At 39.5% G+C, this 20,849-nt stretch overlaps 1 protein-coding gene across 1 annotated transcript; it reads left to right on the top strand.

Moving 5' to 3' along the window:
- The first annotated feature begins 8,312 nt into the window (after window positions 1-8,312).
- On the top strand, window positions 8,313-20,586 carry gamt (guanidinoacetate N-methyltransferase). Its single transcript, XM_088350243.1, has 6 exons — window positions 8,313-8,661; window positions 13,328-13,473; window positions 14,671-14,734; window positions 14,818-14,885; window positions 17,257-17,367; window positions 20,355-20,586. The coding sequence occupies exons 1-6, from the start codon at window positions 8,481-8,483 to the stop codon at window positions 20,493-20,495; spliced, it is 711 nt and encodes a 236-aa protein (XP_088206369.1). The 5' UTR covers window positions 8,313-8,480; the 3' UTR covers window positions 20,496-20,586.
- The last annotated feature ends 263 nt before the right edge of the window (window positions 20,587-20,849 follow it).

Genomic DNA, 20,849 nt, shown 5'->3' with positions numbered 1-20,849 from the left:
GTCTCCATTTCCCAAATTCTTACAAATTCTCAACTGGCCCCTGAATTCAACATGTTGTACATTTTGTTATTAGCAAAGATATAATGATTAAGAGACAGAAACGTTTGCTATAGCTTTAATGACAATTTAAAACACTCCCGCCAAGACAACTGTCAATAAAAACAAGCTGCTGTTGCCATCTTGTGGACACATTGTTCAAGGATAAAAATCCAACTTATTTTAACCTAAATTTAACTACCACAATTTCTTTTTTAGTATGTTTCAGAAACAGCAATTGTGTCTCTAGAGCATTTACAACGTTTTATTAATTTGTAAATTCATCTGTCTGGTTAAAATATCTTGTATCCAGTCCATCTGTGCTTTGTTCTTCCTCACCCTGGCGTTAGCCGATTAGCTCCTTGTCTAAATTGTAAAAGTGTATCTCGTTTGTCGTGTTCGTCTTTGTCGGTCATGTATTGTCGAGTGTGGTGCAATGGTTTTGTTCCTGTCAGTTTTTGTTTTCCTACTTTGATCCAAACACCTTTTGTAGTTAGTTCATTCCAGCATTACGTTGGTCACTCTCAACTTGGTTAATTAAACCGGTTTTTGAACACATACCCATACCTGTCAACCTGTACGGTTTTGCCATACAAAGTACGTTTATTATGCATTTTAAGACGTGTACGACGTACGAGAAAATCTGTACGGAAAAAGGAAAATTTGTCAATTATGGGTACCATCCGGTATACACCGACTATCACGAAACGGCAAATCAATCAAGTCAAACGAGTTCGCTGCGGTAGCCTCTATCTCGGTATCATTTTTTTCGTTGCAAACGAAGCGAGCGGTTTGATGTAGTGAAAGGAAGTCCGTCTTTTTTTAGAGAACCGGCTTTTTCGGCTGAACTCATTAAACGGCTCACTTGCTTTGATGCATTATATTACGAATTATTATGTTGTATAAAGAAGTTAAGAAAAAAAAGGAAGTATAAAACGAGAAAATCAAAAAAGACAGGTTTGTGGTTATCCCTTTAATCGGTATATATATATATATATATATATATATATATATATATATATATATATATATATATCACAGCCATATACCCCGAGTGGGAGGTGGCTAGAGTCATTTCTGACTCTTTTTGGGAGATTGATTTAGAGGAGGGGATTCCCAGCCCCCTCGCTCAACCCAACTGAGGTGTTGGGAGTCATTAGGTGACCAAACCCCCCAATTCCAACCCCTAATGCTGAACGCCAAGCAGGGAGGCAACGGGTACCAATGTTTAAGTCTCAGGTATGACTCGGCCGAGGCTTGAACCACAACCTCCCAGTCTCGGGACAGGCGCCATACCCCCAAGGCCACTGAGCTGGTTTCGGTATATTACCAACAATAATTCAATGTAGAAAATGAATTAATAATTTGAATAAAAAAATTCTACTTAATTATATTTGCATGTATTTTTTTCCTTCTGCAGTGAACGTCCAAGCTACTTAATTTTTGAACTTTTTTTATAATAAACCTCATTCATGTCGAGCAACTCAGTGTCTCACAAACAAATGTTCATTAACAATATATATGATATAACGAAACATGTATAATACAACAAAAAATATGGTGTAAGATTTTTTTGTATTTTGTAAGGGAAAATACAACAGTTCGTAAGGGCATGGAGCCATGGAGGTTGACAGGTATGCATACCTGTCCCACCCTTCCTGCATCTTGCATCCTGCATTCAGGCCCACTACCTTAAATCGTAAAAATTCAAACATTACCCTTTTGATGGAGCTCTGGATATCTGATGTAAGATCACACATTATAGCATCGTTGCTCCTTATACTGGCATGTGTGTGTGTGTGTGCGTATTTGCGCCATTACTGCGCATCTTTGACTCCTAGCTGATTTAAGCAGACAGGAAACCCAGTGAACAGTAGATGTAGCATTGTGATACCTGCCTTCATCCTCATTAACTTAGCATTCTGAAACAGAAAGCTAAAAAAAAATTGGGGTCTGAGATTTGCCAGCTCATTTTCCTTCACCGGATGTAGTTTCACCGAGGTCAGTGCCTATCTTCTGAAGACAACTGTTAGGAAATAAGTATTAAAATGTACCGTTTACCAAATTGTTCGAATTAGTTATCTGACTCCATTAACCAAACACAACCTACATTCTCCTAACAATGCGCGCTCGTTTCTTGATGGAAAAATGAACAAGAGACCAGCATTTCCACACGGAGGCAGATTTAATTTCTTAAACAATTTAACTAAGTGAACTCCATCGAATATATGGCCGAATTAGTGTCGCTCGAGTCTCTGTCAAGCCTCCCCTCTCGATCTTATTTTTTTTCTCGACCGACGTCTATCCGCAAGCTGGTGTGCCGGCTCCTCCCATGGTCGTGCCAATGAAAGCCCCCACGTGGGGTCCACCCCCTCGCCTCGATGTCTGGAGAAACTCAAAACAACACCGAGCGTTTATCAAAACAGTGCCTGCCGTCCTTCGTCAGAGTCCTGTTATCAAAATTCCCCAGCCAAAACATTCCGAATTTGGAACGGCGTGACCTGAATCCCCCTCAGACCAATTTTTTTTCACTTTTTACTATTACAGTATTCAGAAATTGAAGTGCTTACTTGAAGAACACAAGCGACTGATAAAGATTATCTGCTCACCCTTTAACGCCATTTACTGTGGACATTAACTTTGCTTCAAGCCGGAAAAAAAAGCTGAGGCAGGCTATATGTTGCACATAAGAAGAGAGGAAGGAGTTTAGTCAAATAACAGCACACGAGTTGCTAAGCAACAAAAAGTCTCCGTTAATTGTGTAGTAAACAATGCAAAGTTAGAATACAATATTAGCATTTCATTCTTACAAGAGCATTCTTACAGCCACAAACACTGTAGAATGCTTATCATCCTAGTCAATTTTGTTACTTTTTGAGACAATTTTCTTATAAAAATCAGGTTTTTGTGGCTCAATAAAGGTTGGGAAATGCTTGCCTGCAGGACGCGACCTTTGCTTTTTCTCATCTCCTTAGCCACATTCTTAAAGACAATGAGCCACATGGGCTGAACTCCAAGGGGTGGCTTTATTTCAGGCATTTGCACAAAAGAATGGGGGTATAATTTGAGACCCCTACGTTCACTGCATGCTAAAATACATTTCCGAGGTACTTTAAAACTTAAAATCCTCAAGAAAAGGCCAGCTTTTGTGACATGTGAACCCATAAATATGGGACAGTATCACATTAAAATTAAAATCATCAATAGTTTGTTAAAAAACATGAAATAAAAACTGCAACAGTAATGTAGTGTACGTCAATGTGATCCCTTCCATTAATTTTCAAAAGCAGAGTAACTAAAGAGGCCCCTGCATGATGAGAGGTTTGGTGGGTACAGAGCCATGACAATATGAAGACCCTCATTCGGAGTAAACCCCACTTAGCCTGGGCTAATGTGATTCGAGTGCAGGATTAGAAGTGGTGGTCGAGGTGATGTGAAGAGGGTGGAATGAACTGTTTTGGAGCATTGTGCCATGTGGAATATTTCAAGGGTTAGACATGATTGTGCATGTATAATGAATGTAGGACCCTTATGTCATATTGATTAATATTGTGATTTTTAGAATGCAGTGTCAGGCTGTGCATTTCACAGAGGTAAGATCTTAAGCCTGAGCCCAACTCGGCCCGAATTTTGGGGCAAGCCGGGTCTAAAATGTCATTCATCACTCCCCGACTTATTTATTTTTTTATTTATTATCCACCATTCATCATTCTTCTTTATCTCTCTGCCTCCTTCCCTAAGTGTCACATGTTTAAACGGGTGGACTGCTGCTGTGGTTCACGGTCCAATTTTCAACCAGTCAAAATGCCGGATGGCCTTAAAAAAACTTCGGCAACTCTTAAAAAATCTGTCAATGACGGGAAATTGTCAGTCAATGTATCCTCTGCAGACACTGAAAAATAAAAGACGTAAATTCTTATATAGTCTTGTATAACGTAAATTTCATTAGAAAAGATCAGCTTTTCGCACCTCACAGATGAACTAAGATATGAAATTTCGAGTTTGCTTCGAGCTCGATCTGTCACAAGCCAGAAACTGAGACAGGACCCAGTAGCGTTCGTTTACTCAGTTTTATTGATAAAGAGAGCAGTGCTTGCGTCCACAATCCGATGATCGACAGACACGGGTAGCAGGTGGCAGGAACGCGGAAGTGGAACTTCCGTATCGAGCGAGGATAATCGTTGACTGCAGGGATACTGGTCACTAGCTGGGACGGGAGAGCAAGGGCGGTATCGAGTTCAGAAAAGAGGTCGGCAACAGGTATCAGGCTGGAAACAGGGCAAAACAGGTCAGTGGTCGGGATGGCAGATCAGGGCAGGATCAGGTCCAGAAGCAGGTCGGCAACAGGTATCAGGCAGGAGAAATCAGGGCAGGAAAATGTCGGAAGGTATGAGCTTGCCTAGCTGGGAGCATAGGTTCGCAACGATCTGACGGCTTCCTCTTGAAAGATGGGGGTTTGAAATGAATCTCTGAACCAATCAGCTCTCAGGGCTGTTGGCGCCAATTGGGCAGTCACAGGTGCCCTGAATCAGCAATAATGACACGATCCTGCAAATCAAGTTAATTGGTCGGACTTCGGGATTGTCCAACCTTTCTATGTGATGTCCAGCTTTTTTCTATATCTAGTAGTAGTCTATAGTGATCTAGTCTAGTAGTAGTAGTAGTAGTAGTAATAGTCTACTATCCCTGACGATCAGATTGCTTGCAAATGCCATATATATCGGGTTGTTCGTTTGTCACTGGCTGTGCAAACAATTTGGTCCAAAAATCCAAATTTCGATCCTAGTCGGACTGTTCCCTGCATGTAGATGTAGTGTATGATGCCATTTTTAGTTATCAGAAAAGGTTCTTAGTACAGTTTCACAAATGTATTATTTAGAAATCCATGTTTGCACAAACAGGAGCACATAAAACACATTATTAACAAAAATTACCATATAAAAATAAACACGTCAATTTATAATAAGGATTTCAATTTTTCTGAAAAAAAATGAAGACAAAATGTTAAGTACTAAAGTTGTGAAATGTTTTTTTTACAAGAACCTGTATTTTTCATTACCACTTTCATATAATGAATATACACAGTATTACCCTCTTTCCCCAAAAGTCATAACATGCAGTGTTCATTATTTTTCCAGCTGAGGTGCGGATCAAATGGGCTGTGGGAGTGAACTTTGAAACTGGTGAAACTCAGCTCTGTACATGGGAAACATTCTGTCTATTCAAGGGATTTCTTTGATATCTTACACCAACCTAAGGAAGAAGAGGGATCCTGATCCTATCACATGAATGAATGAATGAATGAATGAATGAATGAAAAGTTCGAACATCAAAATAAAAATAACAGAACAAAAACAATAACTCAACAACAAAATAACGTTAAATAATATGTTCGAAAAGGGTAGTAAGAAGCAAATGCTTATATTACCTACCCCTTCACCTTCCCCACTAAATGTACCAATGATATAACAACAAATGTAATGATATTAATAATAACAGTTTTGATATAAGAATAACATCAATAACACAAAGTTAACTAGACGCACTATTCCCAATCACCCGCACCACTCATACCCCATCCTCCTCATCTCTGTATTCCACCAGGAATGTTCCTTTGTATCTAAACCTGAGCAAGTGAATATTTGGACACCGTTTGATTTCGTCTTGCAATCCGTTCCAAAGCTTGACTCCACACACAGACACACATATACTTTTCCTAGTGGTTCTCACCTTTGGGATTATGAATTCACTACAGCCCCTAAAGTTATAATTTCCCTCTTTCTGAATAAATAATATGGATGTTTTCTGGCACTATTTTTTGCTGACCTTAAATAGCAGCTGTGCAGTGAAAAATTTTACTAAATCATCTAATTTTAATAATTTGGACTGCAGGAATAAAATATTAGTATGATCTTGATATCCTACCCTGTGTATGGTTTTAATTGCATGTTTTTAGAGGATAAAAAGGGGCTGTAGTGATCACATAATCATAAATTGGGCTTTTTTTGTTTTTTGATGAGGCGATTGGTATCAGATGGGGTCTGACCATCAGGTTTCAGATGAATATGTTGCTTACTTTTCACTTTATGTGCGACAGAGCATCTGTAAATGCCTTATCTACAGAATATATGTTGAGCTGTGTCCATATAGACACGCTGCAAGGAAAATAAATCATTTGAGTCAACCTCTTCCTATGTTTTTTTTTTCTCAGACTCCACATTCAAATTCTGTTTCAAATACAGTCAAAGCGACAACCCAAACCCCAAAAAGATCAAAAAAGAATATCGAGCGCATCTAGGATATGCATGTTCTTGAGGTGAGAGGTGACTGATAATGACTTTTAAGTCAGGAGATACCGGCAGAGAGTAATCCTGGACAGCACATTTAAAGTAATGTAGTGAAATGTATCTTCCAAGTGTAGCCTCACAAACAACATTTAATATTCAAATTTTAAATACAACGCTCACTACAATGCTTGTCGACAGACCAATAAACGAGGGCCCATTTCCAGAATTGGCTGATGGATCAAGTTTCAAAATGACGACAGTATTTTCCAAGGAGAAACTGAAAACGTTTTATAAGTAAATAAAAATTATCTTTATACAACCATTTATGTCAAGGGTGCTAAGACTGCCCTGTTCCTGTAAAATAAAGCTGAAAGTGAAAACTCTACGCGTCTGTTCGGGTTCTGACAGTGAAGTTATGGAAGAGCTAAACGGTTTGAACACATATTTCAATAGATACAGGAGGAACATCTATGTTTGATTCATGTCTCATTCAAAATAAAATTGATTAGCCTACTTTATGGAGAGTGCCTTTTTAAAAGACAATGGGAAGTAGAAAAATTGATCTTCGTTCAATTGAAGTTAAGGAAGGATGAAGAGTTCAAAATGATAACACGGAAAGACCCGGCTAAAGAAGCAATATGGATAAAATTAATCAAGTTTTATACATTTTTACCCAGAGGGTCATTTACAGTATTTAGTGCAAAATTTTGGGGCTATTGTAAAAACCCATGCTAATTAACTGGCTCATCACAATATGTAAATACGATCCCAAAACTGTATGTAAACACCCAATGTAAATATATTCTACCTCTACATGCCCACACTTTCTTGTGTAAATATTGTGTAAATTATCCTTTATCTTTTTTGTTTTTTTTATCCTCATGGTAAAATGTGAAAGTGGAGTGCCACGTCCAATTTCGTTGTCACAATATGTTCAACCTATTTTGTAACAATGACAATCAAGGTATATTCTATTCTATTTTATTCTCTTTCGGTACATTTATAAATACTATCTTTGTCATTGGTATCTAACTACATGGTAGCCGTTATTTTGAATGGTGACATCATTCCAAAAGATGTGACGTAACGAACTCGGAGGAGTGCGAAAAACACTTTATTCAAGGTAACACACCGCTATTTACCGTCGGTTACGATAACGGCGGAAAATGAAGTTGTTGGTTTACCTCGTTACTGAAAACATAACGTTGCATCTGAAGGCTTCCCCTGTCCGCCTTGCAATTAAAAATCCTTTGATGCCATCCATCCATTATCTGCACCGCTTATCCTCAGTAGGGTCGCGGGGGTGCTGGAGCCCATCTCAGCTATTTACGGGCAGTGGGATACCCTGAACTGGTTGCCAGTCAGTCGCAGGGCACACAGAGACAGACAATTCACTCGCTCATTCACACCTAGGGACAATCTGGACTGGCCAATTCGGGAATGTGGGAGGAAACTCACGCAAGCACAGGGAGAACTTACAAACTCCGCACAGGAAGTCTGGTAGCTGGTTTTGAACCCATGACCTCAGAACTGAGCCGCACACGCGCTAACCACTGCGCTGCTGCCCTCCTTCGATGCCTTCTTCCCTTATTACTCGTTAAAAAAATGAAACCATGAAAAAGTTCTGTACCAACCCTGATGAATGAGTCTGTTTTTTTTTTTTCTTTTATGAAACCGGAGCTCTTACTGTAGTTTCAATGCTTAAGCACCCGCCAAAATTGTCTGGTTACTCCCATGGTGCGCCTTACAATCGAATGCCGTTTTAGTGCGGAAAATACGGTACATTAGTACATGGTAGTGATTGGAACAATTAAAAAGCAGTGCCCTTTGATTAATCTATGATGTACGTTTAAAAAACACTTGAAAACGACAATTAAGTATTCTTTTATCATACGTGGTCCAAGTTCAATCATGATATCAGTGTTTCTCCTTTGGTTTTGCAGTATTAAATTGCACTCTAGCTCTTTTTCAACCGAGTGACGCATCTTCATCGGAGACAATCTCGGAAGCGAGCAATCTCCTTTGACCCGTAGTGCTGTCGATCCCTCGCAGCGTCAGCACTCAGCTGCCCGATATAAACTGCGGGCCTCTCGCATTTCGCCCCACTTCTCCGCGTACACAGCGTGGCCGGCCGACCATCTCAAGGGAAAGCGCAAAATGAGCACCGGTGCTGACCTGCCCATTTTCTCCAAAGGAGAGAGCTGTAAGTCTTCCTGGCACGACGCCAACGCCGGCTACAATGAAGCCGACACTCACCTGGAGATTATGGGCAAGCCCGTGATGGAGCGCTGGGAGACCCCGTACATGCATTCTCTGGCAACAGTGGCAGCCTCCAAAGGTAAAGCGATATTTAAATTAAGTAAAAATCAAGCCATGTTTATTTGTGACGCCCTTAATCACAAAGAGTCTCAAAGGGCTGCACAGACCACAGATTATTGCGATAAACACTATTATTACACAGGGTTGGGTAGGGTTACTTTAACTGGATTACTTTCAATTACTTTTGGATTACTCCAGTACCAAATATGCTAATAAAAGACAAAACAAACTAAATATAAATAAAATGACAAAATTTTGTGCAGGCTTGGGAGTAACGGAATACATGGAACGGCAAAAATGATGTTGGCAAGCTGTTTGGATTTATTTTCATTTTGTTTCTGTCGCATTTTATGTTAGTTTTGCCGGAGATCAAAGCCAGGATAGAAAGCTTAGCACGTGTTGTGAGTCATCATTTTATTCATATTTAGTTTCTTTTGTCTTTTATTAGCATATTTGGTATTGGAGTCATCCAAAAGTAATTGAAAGTAATCCAGTTAAAGTAACCCTACCCAACCCTGTTATTACACTACCCCCTGATCTAAAACCGACATGAGGGCAAGGAAAAACTCAAAAACCTCAACATGAGGAAAATGAAGAAAATTAACCTTTTCAATAAACTTTTGCAACCTTTGTCAGTCAACGTTTTGACTGATTTTTGACTTGGGGGAGTAAAGGAATATCTTAACGATTTGTAATTAATATTTTATTGAATTTGTTTTCCTCTTTTGTTGTATGGAATGGTCAATGGTGTAAAGCCGTGGTGTCAAACATGTGGCCCGTAGTACGGATCAACCCCGCCAACAGATTGAATTGACGCGCAGAGAAGTGCAAAAAAAAGACGAGCTGCAGTTATAAATATGTCCACTTGATGTCGCCAAAGCCAGGCGCCACTCACAAATACACTAACTGTATTTATTTCTCTCTCTCTCTCTTTCACTCCCCCCCTCTCTTCTTCTCTTTTTGTCTTTATCCCTTCCTCTCTAACTCCCTCTTTCTTGCATATTCTTTCTCTTATTTTTTCTCTCTCCCTCTTTCTCTTTTTCTGTCTTTCTCCCTTTCTCTCTCTTGTCTCCCTATTTCTCTCATTTCTTTCTCTCTCGCTCTCTCGCTCTCTCTCGCTCTTATCAACTGGTTTTTATTCAATGCAGCCCCTGAGTTGAAATGATTTTGACACCCCTGGTTTATAATGTGAATTGTTCAACCATTTACTTGTTTTGTTTATTCTTATTAATAACTGATCACCGTGTAATAGAGTAATATAATGCATGCCGTTTCAATTTGCGTGTTTATAGTTGACGTTCGTTTTTCTTTACTTTTTGGATCAATTCTGTTTGCAGCACAAATGCACGAGGAACATGTACGCAACAGTCCAGCAGCTGTCGTGGAAATTGGCCAAGACTTTATTTGGGGGCGTTGGGGTATGGGGAGCAGTGCATGTGGTGCCTGGGACGCTCAGTTCAAGTCATCTCTGTTTTGTGTGAAAATAGACTCACTTACTTCCCTGTGCGAGAGCGCCCTAAGTTTATTGGCACAAGTATCATTTTCAAGTGGGTTGAACCCTGTTCCTTGCAAATTGTTCACAGTACTTTATTTTCAGGGTTGGGTAGGGTTACTTTAACTTGATTACTTTCAATTACTTTTGGATTACTCCAATACCAAATATGCTAATAAAAGACAAAAGAAACTAAATATGAATAAAATGATGACTCTCAACACGTGGTAAGCTTTCTCTCCTGGCTTTGATCTCTTCGATCTCCGGCAAAACTAACATAAAATGCGACAGAAACAAAATGAAAATAAATCCAAACAGTTTGTCAACATCATTTTTGCCGTTCCGTGTATTCCGTTACTCCCCAAGCCTGCACAAAATGTAGTAATTTGATTCATATTAAGTTTCTTTTGTCTTTTATTAGCATATTTGGTATTGGAGTAATCCAAAAGTAATTGAAAGTAATCAAGTTAAAATAACCCTACCCAACCCTGTTTATTTTCCAGTAGAGAATCTGTGGGGATAATAAACTGCTATGAAAATCAATGATAACACGCCCCCCAAAAATGGCAAATGCTCCAGTTAGATAGAATTAGGCATTGACATAATCACAATTGCTATTTTGGGGTTTTTTATCCATACCTGTCAACCTCGGCCACTTGCTCTCCCTATTAATGATGCCAACTTCCCTTTTAAGTGCCAAGAAACACAACATGGCACCTATATACTCACAGCAAGGCAATTTTGAATGAAAAAACAAAGATAATTTGTGTGATACAAGTTAATTTTATCCACCAAATAAACATAACAATTCTTTTTGCATCTTTCTTATTTTTTTTTTCCCCACTTGCGGTATATTTAGTGCTGTTCATTCTACGTAGCAGTTCAGGAATGTTGTACAGTACATTCGATTTTGTCTCTCTTATAGAAACTGTCACAATTTATTTTAATTCGTCTTCTGATACTCTTTATGTACTTTCCTCACATGGCTGGGAACTCTCTCACCATCGGCATCAAAGTGAGGAAGGCAGAGCAGAACTTTGGAAATCCATTTCATTAATGCAAAGTGTTCCTGCCGAAATGCACTTTTAAATTCAAATATACAGTGGCTTGCGAAACTATTTGGCCCCCTTGAACTTTGTGACCTTTTGTCACATTTCAGAATTCAAACATCAAACTAATTTCTTGTAAAGCATCAACAATAGGTGGGACACAATCACGAAGTGGAACACACTTTATTGGATGTTTTAAACTTTTTTGACAAATGAAAAAAAAAGTTGGTGTGGTAAATTATTCAGCCCCATCGAGTTAATAATTTGTAGCGACAACTTTTCCTGCGAGCTGCAAGTCGCTTGGGGTATGTCTCTATCTGTTTTGCACATGGAGAAACTGATATTTTTGCCCATTCCTCCTTGCAAAACAGCTCGAGCTCAGTGAGGTTGGATGGGAAGCATTTGTGAGCAGCAGTTTTCAGTTCTTTCCACAGATTCTCAATTGGATTGAGGTCTGGTCTCAACCTTGATATGTTTTTTGGTGAACCATTCCATTGTAGCTTTTGCTCTGTTTTGGATCATTGTCTTGTTGGAAGACAAATATCCGTCCCAGTCTCAGGTCCTTTGCGGACTCCAGTTTTCTTCCAGAATGGTCCTGTATTTGGGTCCATCTATCTTCCCATCCAGTTTAACCATCTTCCCTGTCCCTGCTGAAGGTGGCTCGTGGCAAACTTTAAACAACACCTTTTATGGATATCTTTAAGAAATGACTTCCTTCTTGCCACTCTTCCATGAAGGCCAGATTTGTGCAGGATACGACTGATTGTTGTCCTATGGACAGATTCTCCCACCTCAGCTGTAGACCTCTGCAGTTCATCCAGAGTGATCATGGGCCTCTTGGCTGCATCTCTGATCAGTTTTCTCCTTGTATGAGCTGAAAGTTTAAGGGGACGGCCCGATCTTGGTCGATTTGCAGTGGTCTGATCCTCCTTCCTTTTCAATATTATTGCTTGCACAGTGCTCGTTGGGATGTTTAAAGCTTGGGAAATCCTTTTGTATCCAAATCCAGCTTTAAACTTCTCGAGAACAGTATCTCGGACCTGCCTGGTGTGTTCCTCGTTCTTTATGATGCTCTCTGCGCTTCAAACAGACCTCTGAGATTATCACAGTGCAGGTGCATTTATACAGATTCTTGATTACACACAGGTGGATTCCATTTATCATCGTTAGTCATTTAGATCAACATTGAATCATTCAGAGATCCTTACTGAGCTTCTGGACAGTGTTTCCTGCACTGAAACTAAAGGGGGTGAATAAGTTTGCACACCCACTTTTTGGTTTTTTATTTGTTAAAAAAAGTTTAAAATAGCCAATAAAGTGTGTTCCACTTATTGTTCGTGCTTCACAAGAAATTAGTTTTATATCTTTATGCTTGAAATCTGAAATGTGGCATAAGGTCACAAACTTCAAGGGGCCAAATAGTTTCGCAAGCCACTGTAAATAAAATGATAGTTCATGTATTTTTGTTAATTATTTAAATCAATATTGTTGTTCTTTAATGAGGGTTTTTTACATTTTATACCACTAAGAGGAGCTAAATAATACACAGTGCCCCATGCGGATTAGAGATTACGTTTATTGATTTTCTCATTAATTCTAAATCTTGTTTTTTTATTTTTAGATCTTATTTTGTATACATTAAAAAAAAAAAAACGATGTAAAAACATTTTTTTAAAACCCGATTTCGTCCAACCCTACTCAGGCCATAGCTCCAGCGGCCACCAAGAAAATTGAGTTTGAGACCCCTGCTGTAAGGTTATCCAGCAACATTCAATCAACTGGTGTTTCTTGAAATAAAAAAAAAAATGCTTCTGAATTGCAGCAACACCTATTAAGCAATGAAATGAAATGATCTGCATTTATATAGCGCTTTTCAAGTCAAGACTTCCCAAAGTGTTTTACAGTGTGCTTCACATTTCCCAATAGCGGCCGTGCAGCCATGTAAGGCGCTAACCTGCTTATTGGGGGTATTAGGGGTTCAGTGTCTTACCCAAGGACACTTCGACATGTAACACGGAGGAGCCGGGATTCAAACTGCGATCTCTTGATCCCTCCTGAGCTATGCCGCCCCAATGCAATCAATGGATTTATTTTGACTGAGACGATATTTAGTCTAAACGGGGTTTTGTTGTTTTGTCATGCAGGCGGTCGGGTTCTGGAGATCGGTTTCGGCATGGCCATCGCAGCCACCAAAGTGGAGTCCTTCCCCATCCAGGAGCACTGGATCATTGAGTGCAATGATGGCGTCTTTGCAAGACTGGAGAATTGGGCCAAGTCTCAGCCCCACAAGGTTTGTGATCATCTCGATGAAGGGTTTTTAAGCTGGTAATGTGACGATGTCCCGAAAAACACATTAGGCGAGAAAATGCTTTGAAATTTGCCGATAAAATGGATAATGACTCTTAAATATGGTCTATGCCTGCCTACTAATCCACAAGGACGACTGATTATTTAATATGAGATGTGCAGCAAAATCAATTATTTATTTCATTGTGACGGCCATTTTGACACAGGTTCTTGAACACAGTTGCTCAGGCCTAAGTTAAGGACCAATCATGGCTTTGCTTCAGAAAACAGATAAGGCGTGATTGGTCGTTACCAGAGCCTTAGGGAGCTTTGATATAATATTCAGTGGACAGCAGATAGACCAAGGATTTCCGACCTTTTTGAAGCCAAGAGCTACTTATTTGTTACTGTGTAGTGCAAAAGAGCTACCAATAATATATTTTAACTAGGCTAAAAAAAAAATTGCAATCAAATTTCCTGAACAATCGCTACGACCCATCCCCATTGAACTATTTTCAGAACCTGTCGCATGAAATGTGAGCCCTATATATCCAAACGACAGTGTCAGGGCAACCATACCTTGGAAAATAGTGCTAAATTGCCGCACAGATTTTTTTTTGGGGTTGCTGTCATTGGTGATTGCCTTGGCAATGGACCAAATTCGCCCAATTTTGTCGTCACAATATGTTAAGCCATTTTGTAACAATGACAATAAAGGTATATTCTATTCTATTCTATTCTAAATTGTATTCGCTTTTCATTGTTCTTTGAGGATTAAAGGAAACTTTGGCGACCAGACAGCAATGATATGGAAAGAGAAGTGTAGCATTTTTGAGAAATCACTTCCACTGCTGTTCAATTTGGCTGTATAAATATTTTGAGTAAGTTGTAAATACGAATTATAAAGTACCTACAAACATCCCGTTGTGTATTATACGACTAATGTTAGCAAAAAATTGACTAATTTCTCTCAAAGGGCATTGTCGATGTTTCCAGACGTCACCTCTGTCATTTGTATTTAAAGTGCATGCATTGAGAAAAAAACGCAGTGTTCAAAATGTAGCAAAAGCAGTAGTGCTTGTATTCTGGATTTTACGGTAAAAGCTTTTGAGAAAGTGCACAATAATAGGCCTTAAAAAAGGTAAATTATTAAATTACCATTATGTAAAGATGTTATTTAGTAACTTTTTTGCCTTTGTAGGTTGTCCCCCTTAAGGGCCTCTGGGAAGAGGTTGTACCCACCCTGCCAGATAACCACTTTGACGGTAGTAAATCACTGCAGATGCAAAGCATGTGCAGCCAATAAAGCAGCCAACATATATACTGTAGCTATTTTCCCCTTCTCTAGGTATCCTGTATGACACGTACCCGCTGTCTGAAGACACATGGCACACCCACCAGTTTGACTTCATCAAGGTCAGTAAACAACTTTAGGAAATCCCTAATTGGAATTACAATGTCTTGCAAAAATATTGCTCCCCAAAAAAGTTTTGTTATATTGCCACATTTCAGGCTTCACATTTAATTAAAGCGACACAACTGAAAATATGTTCTAAGAATTAACATGTGAGACACTATTGTGAAATGAAACCAAATGATTTCAACATTTTATATTATATTTACAATCAAAAAACTGAAAAGCAGGTGTTGCAAAAATATTGCCCCTCTGTTCTCTCTGCTCCGCCAATTGACTCCAGACATTCCTTGATGACTTCTGAAGAATCCGTGTCGACTTAAACAACTAACGATAACAACAAGAGTGTACCTGATCGTCATTAAATCCCAGTTTAAATGCACCTGCTCTGTAATGGACTCAGAGGTCTGTGAAAGGAGACACTGGAGAACAAACAGAATTATGAAGACCAAAGAACACACAAGGAACACTGTGTGAGTGATAATATCAAAATGGAGAGAGCATAAAACCAATACAAACCTACCAAGACCTGGCCGTCTCTTTAAACCTTTGGCCCAAACAAGGAGAACCTAATCAGAGAAGCAACCAAGAGACCAATGATAATATTGGATGACTTGCAGGCATTCACAGCTGAGGTGGGACAATCTGTGTATAAGACAACTTTTAGTTGTACTCTGCATAAATCTGCCCTCTACCGAAAAGTGGCCGGAAGAAAGCCATTTATGAAAGAATACCATAAAAAGACCCATTATGTGTTTGCAATAAGCCACATGGGAGACGCAAATAATATGTGGAACAAGGTGCTTTTTAGGCTGAAGGCAAAGCTTTATGTTTGGCGTAAAAGTAACACTACCCATCACCTTGAAAATACCATCCCCACTGTAAAAGATGGCCGTGGCAGCATCATAATCTGGGGTTGCTTTGCTTTCGAAGGGCCGGGAAATATCGTGAGATTTGATAAGATGGATGGAGGCAAATACAGGGTAATTCTGGTAGAAAATCTTGTGGAGTCTACAAGAGACCTCATAATGGGTGCAGGTTCACCTTCCAACAGGATAACCACCCTAAACACAAAGTAAAATCTTCATTGGAGTGGTTAAAAACTAACAATACAAAGGTGTGAAAGGCCAAGCCCAAGTCCAGACCCCAATGCTATAGAACAGGGGTCGGGAACCTATGGCTCGCGAGCCATATATGGCTCTTTCTATGAGTATCTGTGGCTCAGAGACCAATTTGATTGCATGCAAAATTTCTCCATCTTGTTCAAAACCGGAGTTGTAAATCCTATTCAGGTACACGTAGAGCCAATCAAAGCTAAATGCAAGAGAAACACTTCGCAGTATATATAGGGCACGTTTTTCACTACAATTTACAGTCAAGGTGTCACACAAAAAAGGGGGAAAAAAAAACTCGTTTTGGCTGTACAACGCTAAAGAATCCTTTATTTAAAAGTTCACTATATAATCTGTGTTCAGTGTTCAGATACTTTATGATGAATCCACAGAACTGTAAATACGCCAAACCACCGGAAGAGAACTTAGTCATTTGATTGGGTGAGTGGGAGGGATGGGTGGAGCTATGCAAAAAGTACAAGCATTCCCTCCCATCTCTCGCCAAAGGTAAGCACATAAGGCTCCCTATTCTCAGAATGTTGTGACGTTTTTACAAAATAAATGCTTGCATCTGGTTTTGAAACCAATATGTATGAAAAAAAGGGTCAAAAGGAGTTTAACCGATCTTGAGTAATTGCAAGAAAGAGACAAGTTTAAAGTGGTCTGTTTGTTGAATTTGGGACAGGGGCTCTGGCATTATTCTCTTTTCATAATTTTTATCAAATCATCAAAAATAAATGTGCTGAAGACTAAGCTTTTGTCTGGGGCGCCGGTTTAGCAATTTAGTAAATTTGTCTCATAATATATGGTGTGGCTCTTTCCCAAAATAGAATTAATATTTTTTGCTTTTATGGCTCTTTGAGTCAAAAAGGTTCCCGACCCCTGCTATAGAACATCTGTGGAAATATCTGAAAAATGCTGTGCAGAAACGATCGCAATCAAACGTTAAGGAACTTAAGCTGTTTTGTAAAGAAGAATGGGCAAAAAAAATTGTCGCAAGATGTGCAAAACTTATAGAGACATACCCCAAAAGACTGGTGGCTGTTGAGCACAATATACAATGCTGAATACATTTGGTTTCTTTTCATGATTGTATCTCACGTGTTCATTCTTGGAAATTTTGAGTTTTGTATCTATAAATTTGATGCCTGAAACATGGAAATATGCCAAAAGGTTCTTGGGAAGCCGATACTTTTGCAAGGTAGTTGGCATCTTCTGCTGGTACAGCTGAAGGTCTAATTTGCGTGTCATATGTTTGTAGGGTCACGCTCATCGGATGCTGAAGCCCGGAGGTGTCCTCACATACTGCAACCTGACCTCTTGGGGCGAACTGCTCAAGAGCAAATACAATAACATCGAGACCATGTTTCAGGTCAGTCGCCATCATTACAAAATGTGGTTGTTACTCTGTAATGGTTTAAAGCAAGCAGGGGTTTGGAACCTACGGCTCACGAGCCGTATAAGACTCTTTTCCTGGGTACAAAAGGCTCAGAGTTGAAATACAACTTGTTCAATTATTTGATATGTTGTTATATGCGGAGCTGATTGTCGGACGTGCAAAGAGTCTGATGCACATAGAGTTCAGTCCAGTATATAAAGGACCAGTGTTGGGTAGGGTTACTTTAACTTGATGACTTTCAATTACTTTTGGATCACTCCAATACCAAATTTGCTAATAAAAGACAAAAGAAACTAAATATGAATCAAATGATGACTCGCAACACGTGGTAAGCTTTCTCTCCTGGCTTTGATCTCTTTGATCTCCGGCAAAACGAACATCAAATGAAACAAAATGAAAATAAATCCAAACAGCCTGCCAACATCATTTTTGCCGTTCCATGTGTTCCGTTAATCCCCAAGCCTGCACAAAATTTAGTAATTTTATTCATATTTAGTTTCTTTTGTCTTTTATTAGCATATTTGGTATTGGAGTAATCCAAAAGTAATTGAAAGTATTCAAATTAAAGTAACCCTACCCATCCCTGTAAATCATACATGTCAAGGTGTCACACCAACAGAGACCCCGTTGTGGTTGTAAATTGCTAATCCTTTGTATGAGAGCTCATTTAACAATTTATGTTCATGGTTGAGACAATTTATGATGAAAAGCCACACAACAAACCTTAACCCCCAAAAAAACGTTTTATCCAAAAGCTCTAGCAAAGCACGTAGGCCCATTTAATTGGGTGAGCGGTAGGAATGGCAGAGCTATACACAGGGCGCGCGAGCTCTCTTTCTCCTCGCCCAGAGCTGTCTGAACTGAAGGTCAATACGTTGGCATCTTCGTTTGCAGTATTTTGTGACATTTTTGAGAAATAACTTTGCCTGCACCTTGTTTTGAAACTATTATCTAGGACAAAATGGCATGGTTCCTGGGCAAAACGGCGGAGCAGTAGTTAGCGCGTGTGCGGCACAGTTCTGAGGTCATGAGATCGAACCTCCTATGTGGAGTTTGTATGTTCTCCCCGTGCTTGCGTGGGTTTCCTCCTGGCACTACGGTTTTCTCCCACATTCTAAAAACATGCATGACAGGTTAATTGGGCAGTCCAAATTGTCCCTAGGTGTGAATGAGCAAGTGAGTTGTCTGTCTCATTGTGCCCTGTGACTGGCTGGCAACCAGTTCAGGGTGTCCCCTGCCCACTGCCCGAAAACGGCTGGGGTGGGCTCCAGCACCCCCGCGACCCTACTGAGGATAAGCGGTGCAGATAATGGATGGATGGAATGGTTCCTGACCCCTGTTATAAAACCTAATTTGGAAAAGTCCTGGGTAAAAATGTTTGTTGAATTAATGAATAAATGAAATGTTTTTATTGTCATTGATGTCAACAGAGTGAACACACCGTTTATAACGAGATTAAACATAACGAGATTTAAAAGAGACAAATAAGATAAAAGAACGTCAGGATAAATAGTTAAAAATATTTAAAGGTAGTGCTTTGAGACTAGCTCAGTTGTGATAATAGTGCAATGATAAATAGTGCCACATGACAATAGTGCAATTAAAAGTACTATATCATTTAGTATCAACAAAAAATGACAAAATAATTAGAGATTTGTGTTATGGTGATGGCTCTGGGGAAGAAAATGGGAAAGGACAAGGGTTTGTTTGTTTGTCCGTGGCTTTTTATTTGGGCACACAAAAAAAACAAATTAACCAACAAATAACAAAAGCAAACGACAAAATTTCTGCACACAACGGTACGATACAATATATACAGTAATGTTCAAATCCAGCTCCAGACTTTCTGTGCGGAGTTTGTATGTTCTCCCCGTGCTTGCGTGGGTTTCCTCCGGGCACTCCGGTTTCCTCCCACGTTCCAAAAACATGCATTTCAGGTGAATTGGCCGGTCCAAATTGTCCCTAGGTGTGAATGAGCGAATGAGTTGTCTGTCCCTGTGTGCCCTGTGATTGGCTGGCAACCAGTTCAGGGTGTCCCCTGCCCACTGCCCGATGATTGCTGGGATGGGCTCCAGCCCCCCCGCGACCCTACTGAGGATAAGCGGTACGGCTAATGAGATGAGATGAGACATAATCAAGTGCCCAAAGGGAGTAGGCTCAACCGCGAGTTTTAAGTGCCTACCAGTACTCCATTACCTCTTGCAGGAAAAACGCGTTAAAAAAAATAAAACAAATTAAAAACCTTATCCCACAAAAGGTGAAAAAAAAAATACATTTCTGGCCTGTAATTATACTACGACTTTTACCAAATCAAGTACTCTCCATTATATGAATTTTGTTTAGCATATTTATCAAAAATAGTATAAAATGATTTAAATCAATATGAATTAGATATTTTCAGGGCCATCATCTAAATCATTCCATAAATGAATATCTTCTCGGGTGGCCGTAACGACTCTTAAATGTTATGGGATCAAATCGGACTTTGAAATGATGGATTCCTCTTAGTTGACGGGTGTCTGCTCTGTAGAATAACAACTGTTGAATATTTACAGCCTGATAAAAGTTTAACTATATCTCCAAGTATTCTCATGATTGATTTCAAAAACTGTATGTCCTTCGAACCCGCTGTTATGCAAAGTCAATTTATTACAAGGTCTTCAAGGGCTTTTCAGGTGACCCTGAGATGTGAATGGAATTTGACAATTGACTATTAAAGTAGTTAGTCTTTATTGTTAAAGACTAAAAGGTAATCGGTCGATCATGTCAACGATCAATATTTAAATCGAGATAAATATACCGTTCGAAACGAGCGGTGTTTTTAAGACAACCAAGAAGGGGTTATGTGGTTCAGATGCACTGCAAATCTTCGGTGCATCGGCCTGGAGTTTGCAACATGTTGCAATAAGTTGAAGGTTATTGATAACGCCGCCTTTTCGTGCGATTGTTAATGATTTCAGGAGAGCCAAGTGCCTCAACTACTTGAAGCCGGCTTCAAGAAGGAGAAGATAAGCACTACCACCATGGACATTGTACCTCCCTCTGATTGCAAATACTATTCCTTTCAGAAGATGATCACCCCCACCATTATCAAAGAGTAAAGTGCAAAACGCAGCTCCAGTTTTTTTTTACGCTGACACATGCCTTACATGTCTGCCTTCTTTCAATAAAATCAATTCTTCACCAACGAGAGTTTTAGTGTTTTATTGTTCAATGTATGCTTTCCTGTCACATACAATTGACAAAGAGGATTTAACACTTCACCCTAATTTCACAAGCACTTGATTCTGAAGGTAGGGAAGGGGTGATTTCTATTGTGTGGAATGAAAACAGGGTAATGTCTTCCTGGAAAAGCTGCAGAGTTGGCAAACCAAAAATGCCATTTTTTGGGGGCAGTTTTCACATCTGGAGTAACCTACCTAATGCCTGTAGATAGTATTGATATTAAATGTTGT

Source organism: Urocampus carinirostris, chromosome 12 (genome assembly GCF_059441175.1).
Source record: "Urocampus carinirostris isolate Australia breed hairy pipefish chromosome 12, RoL_Ucar_1.0, whole genome shotgun sequence".
Lineage (NCBI taxonomy): Eukaryota > Metazoa > Chordata > Actinopteri > Syngnathiformes > Syngnathidae > Urocampus > Urocampus carinirostris.
This window is presented reverse-complemented; position numbering and strand designations above follow the sequence as displayed.

Coding starts and splice junctions, on each gene's coding strand:
- gamt (XM_088350243.1), top strand. CDS start 8,481: ATGAGCACCGGTGCTGACCTGCCCATTTTCTCCAAAGGAGAGAGCTGT. Junction 14,886..17,256: donor ACCAGTTTGACTTCATCAAG/GTCAGTAAACAA, acceptor ATATGTTTGTAG/GGTCACGCTCATCGGATGCT. Junction 17,368..20,354: donor ACATCGAGACCATGTTTCAG/GTCAGTCGCCAT, acceptor TAATGATTTCAG/GAGAGCCAAGTGCCTCAACT.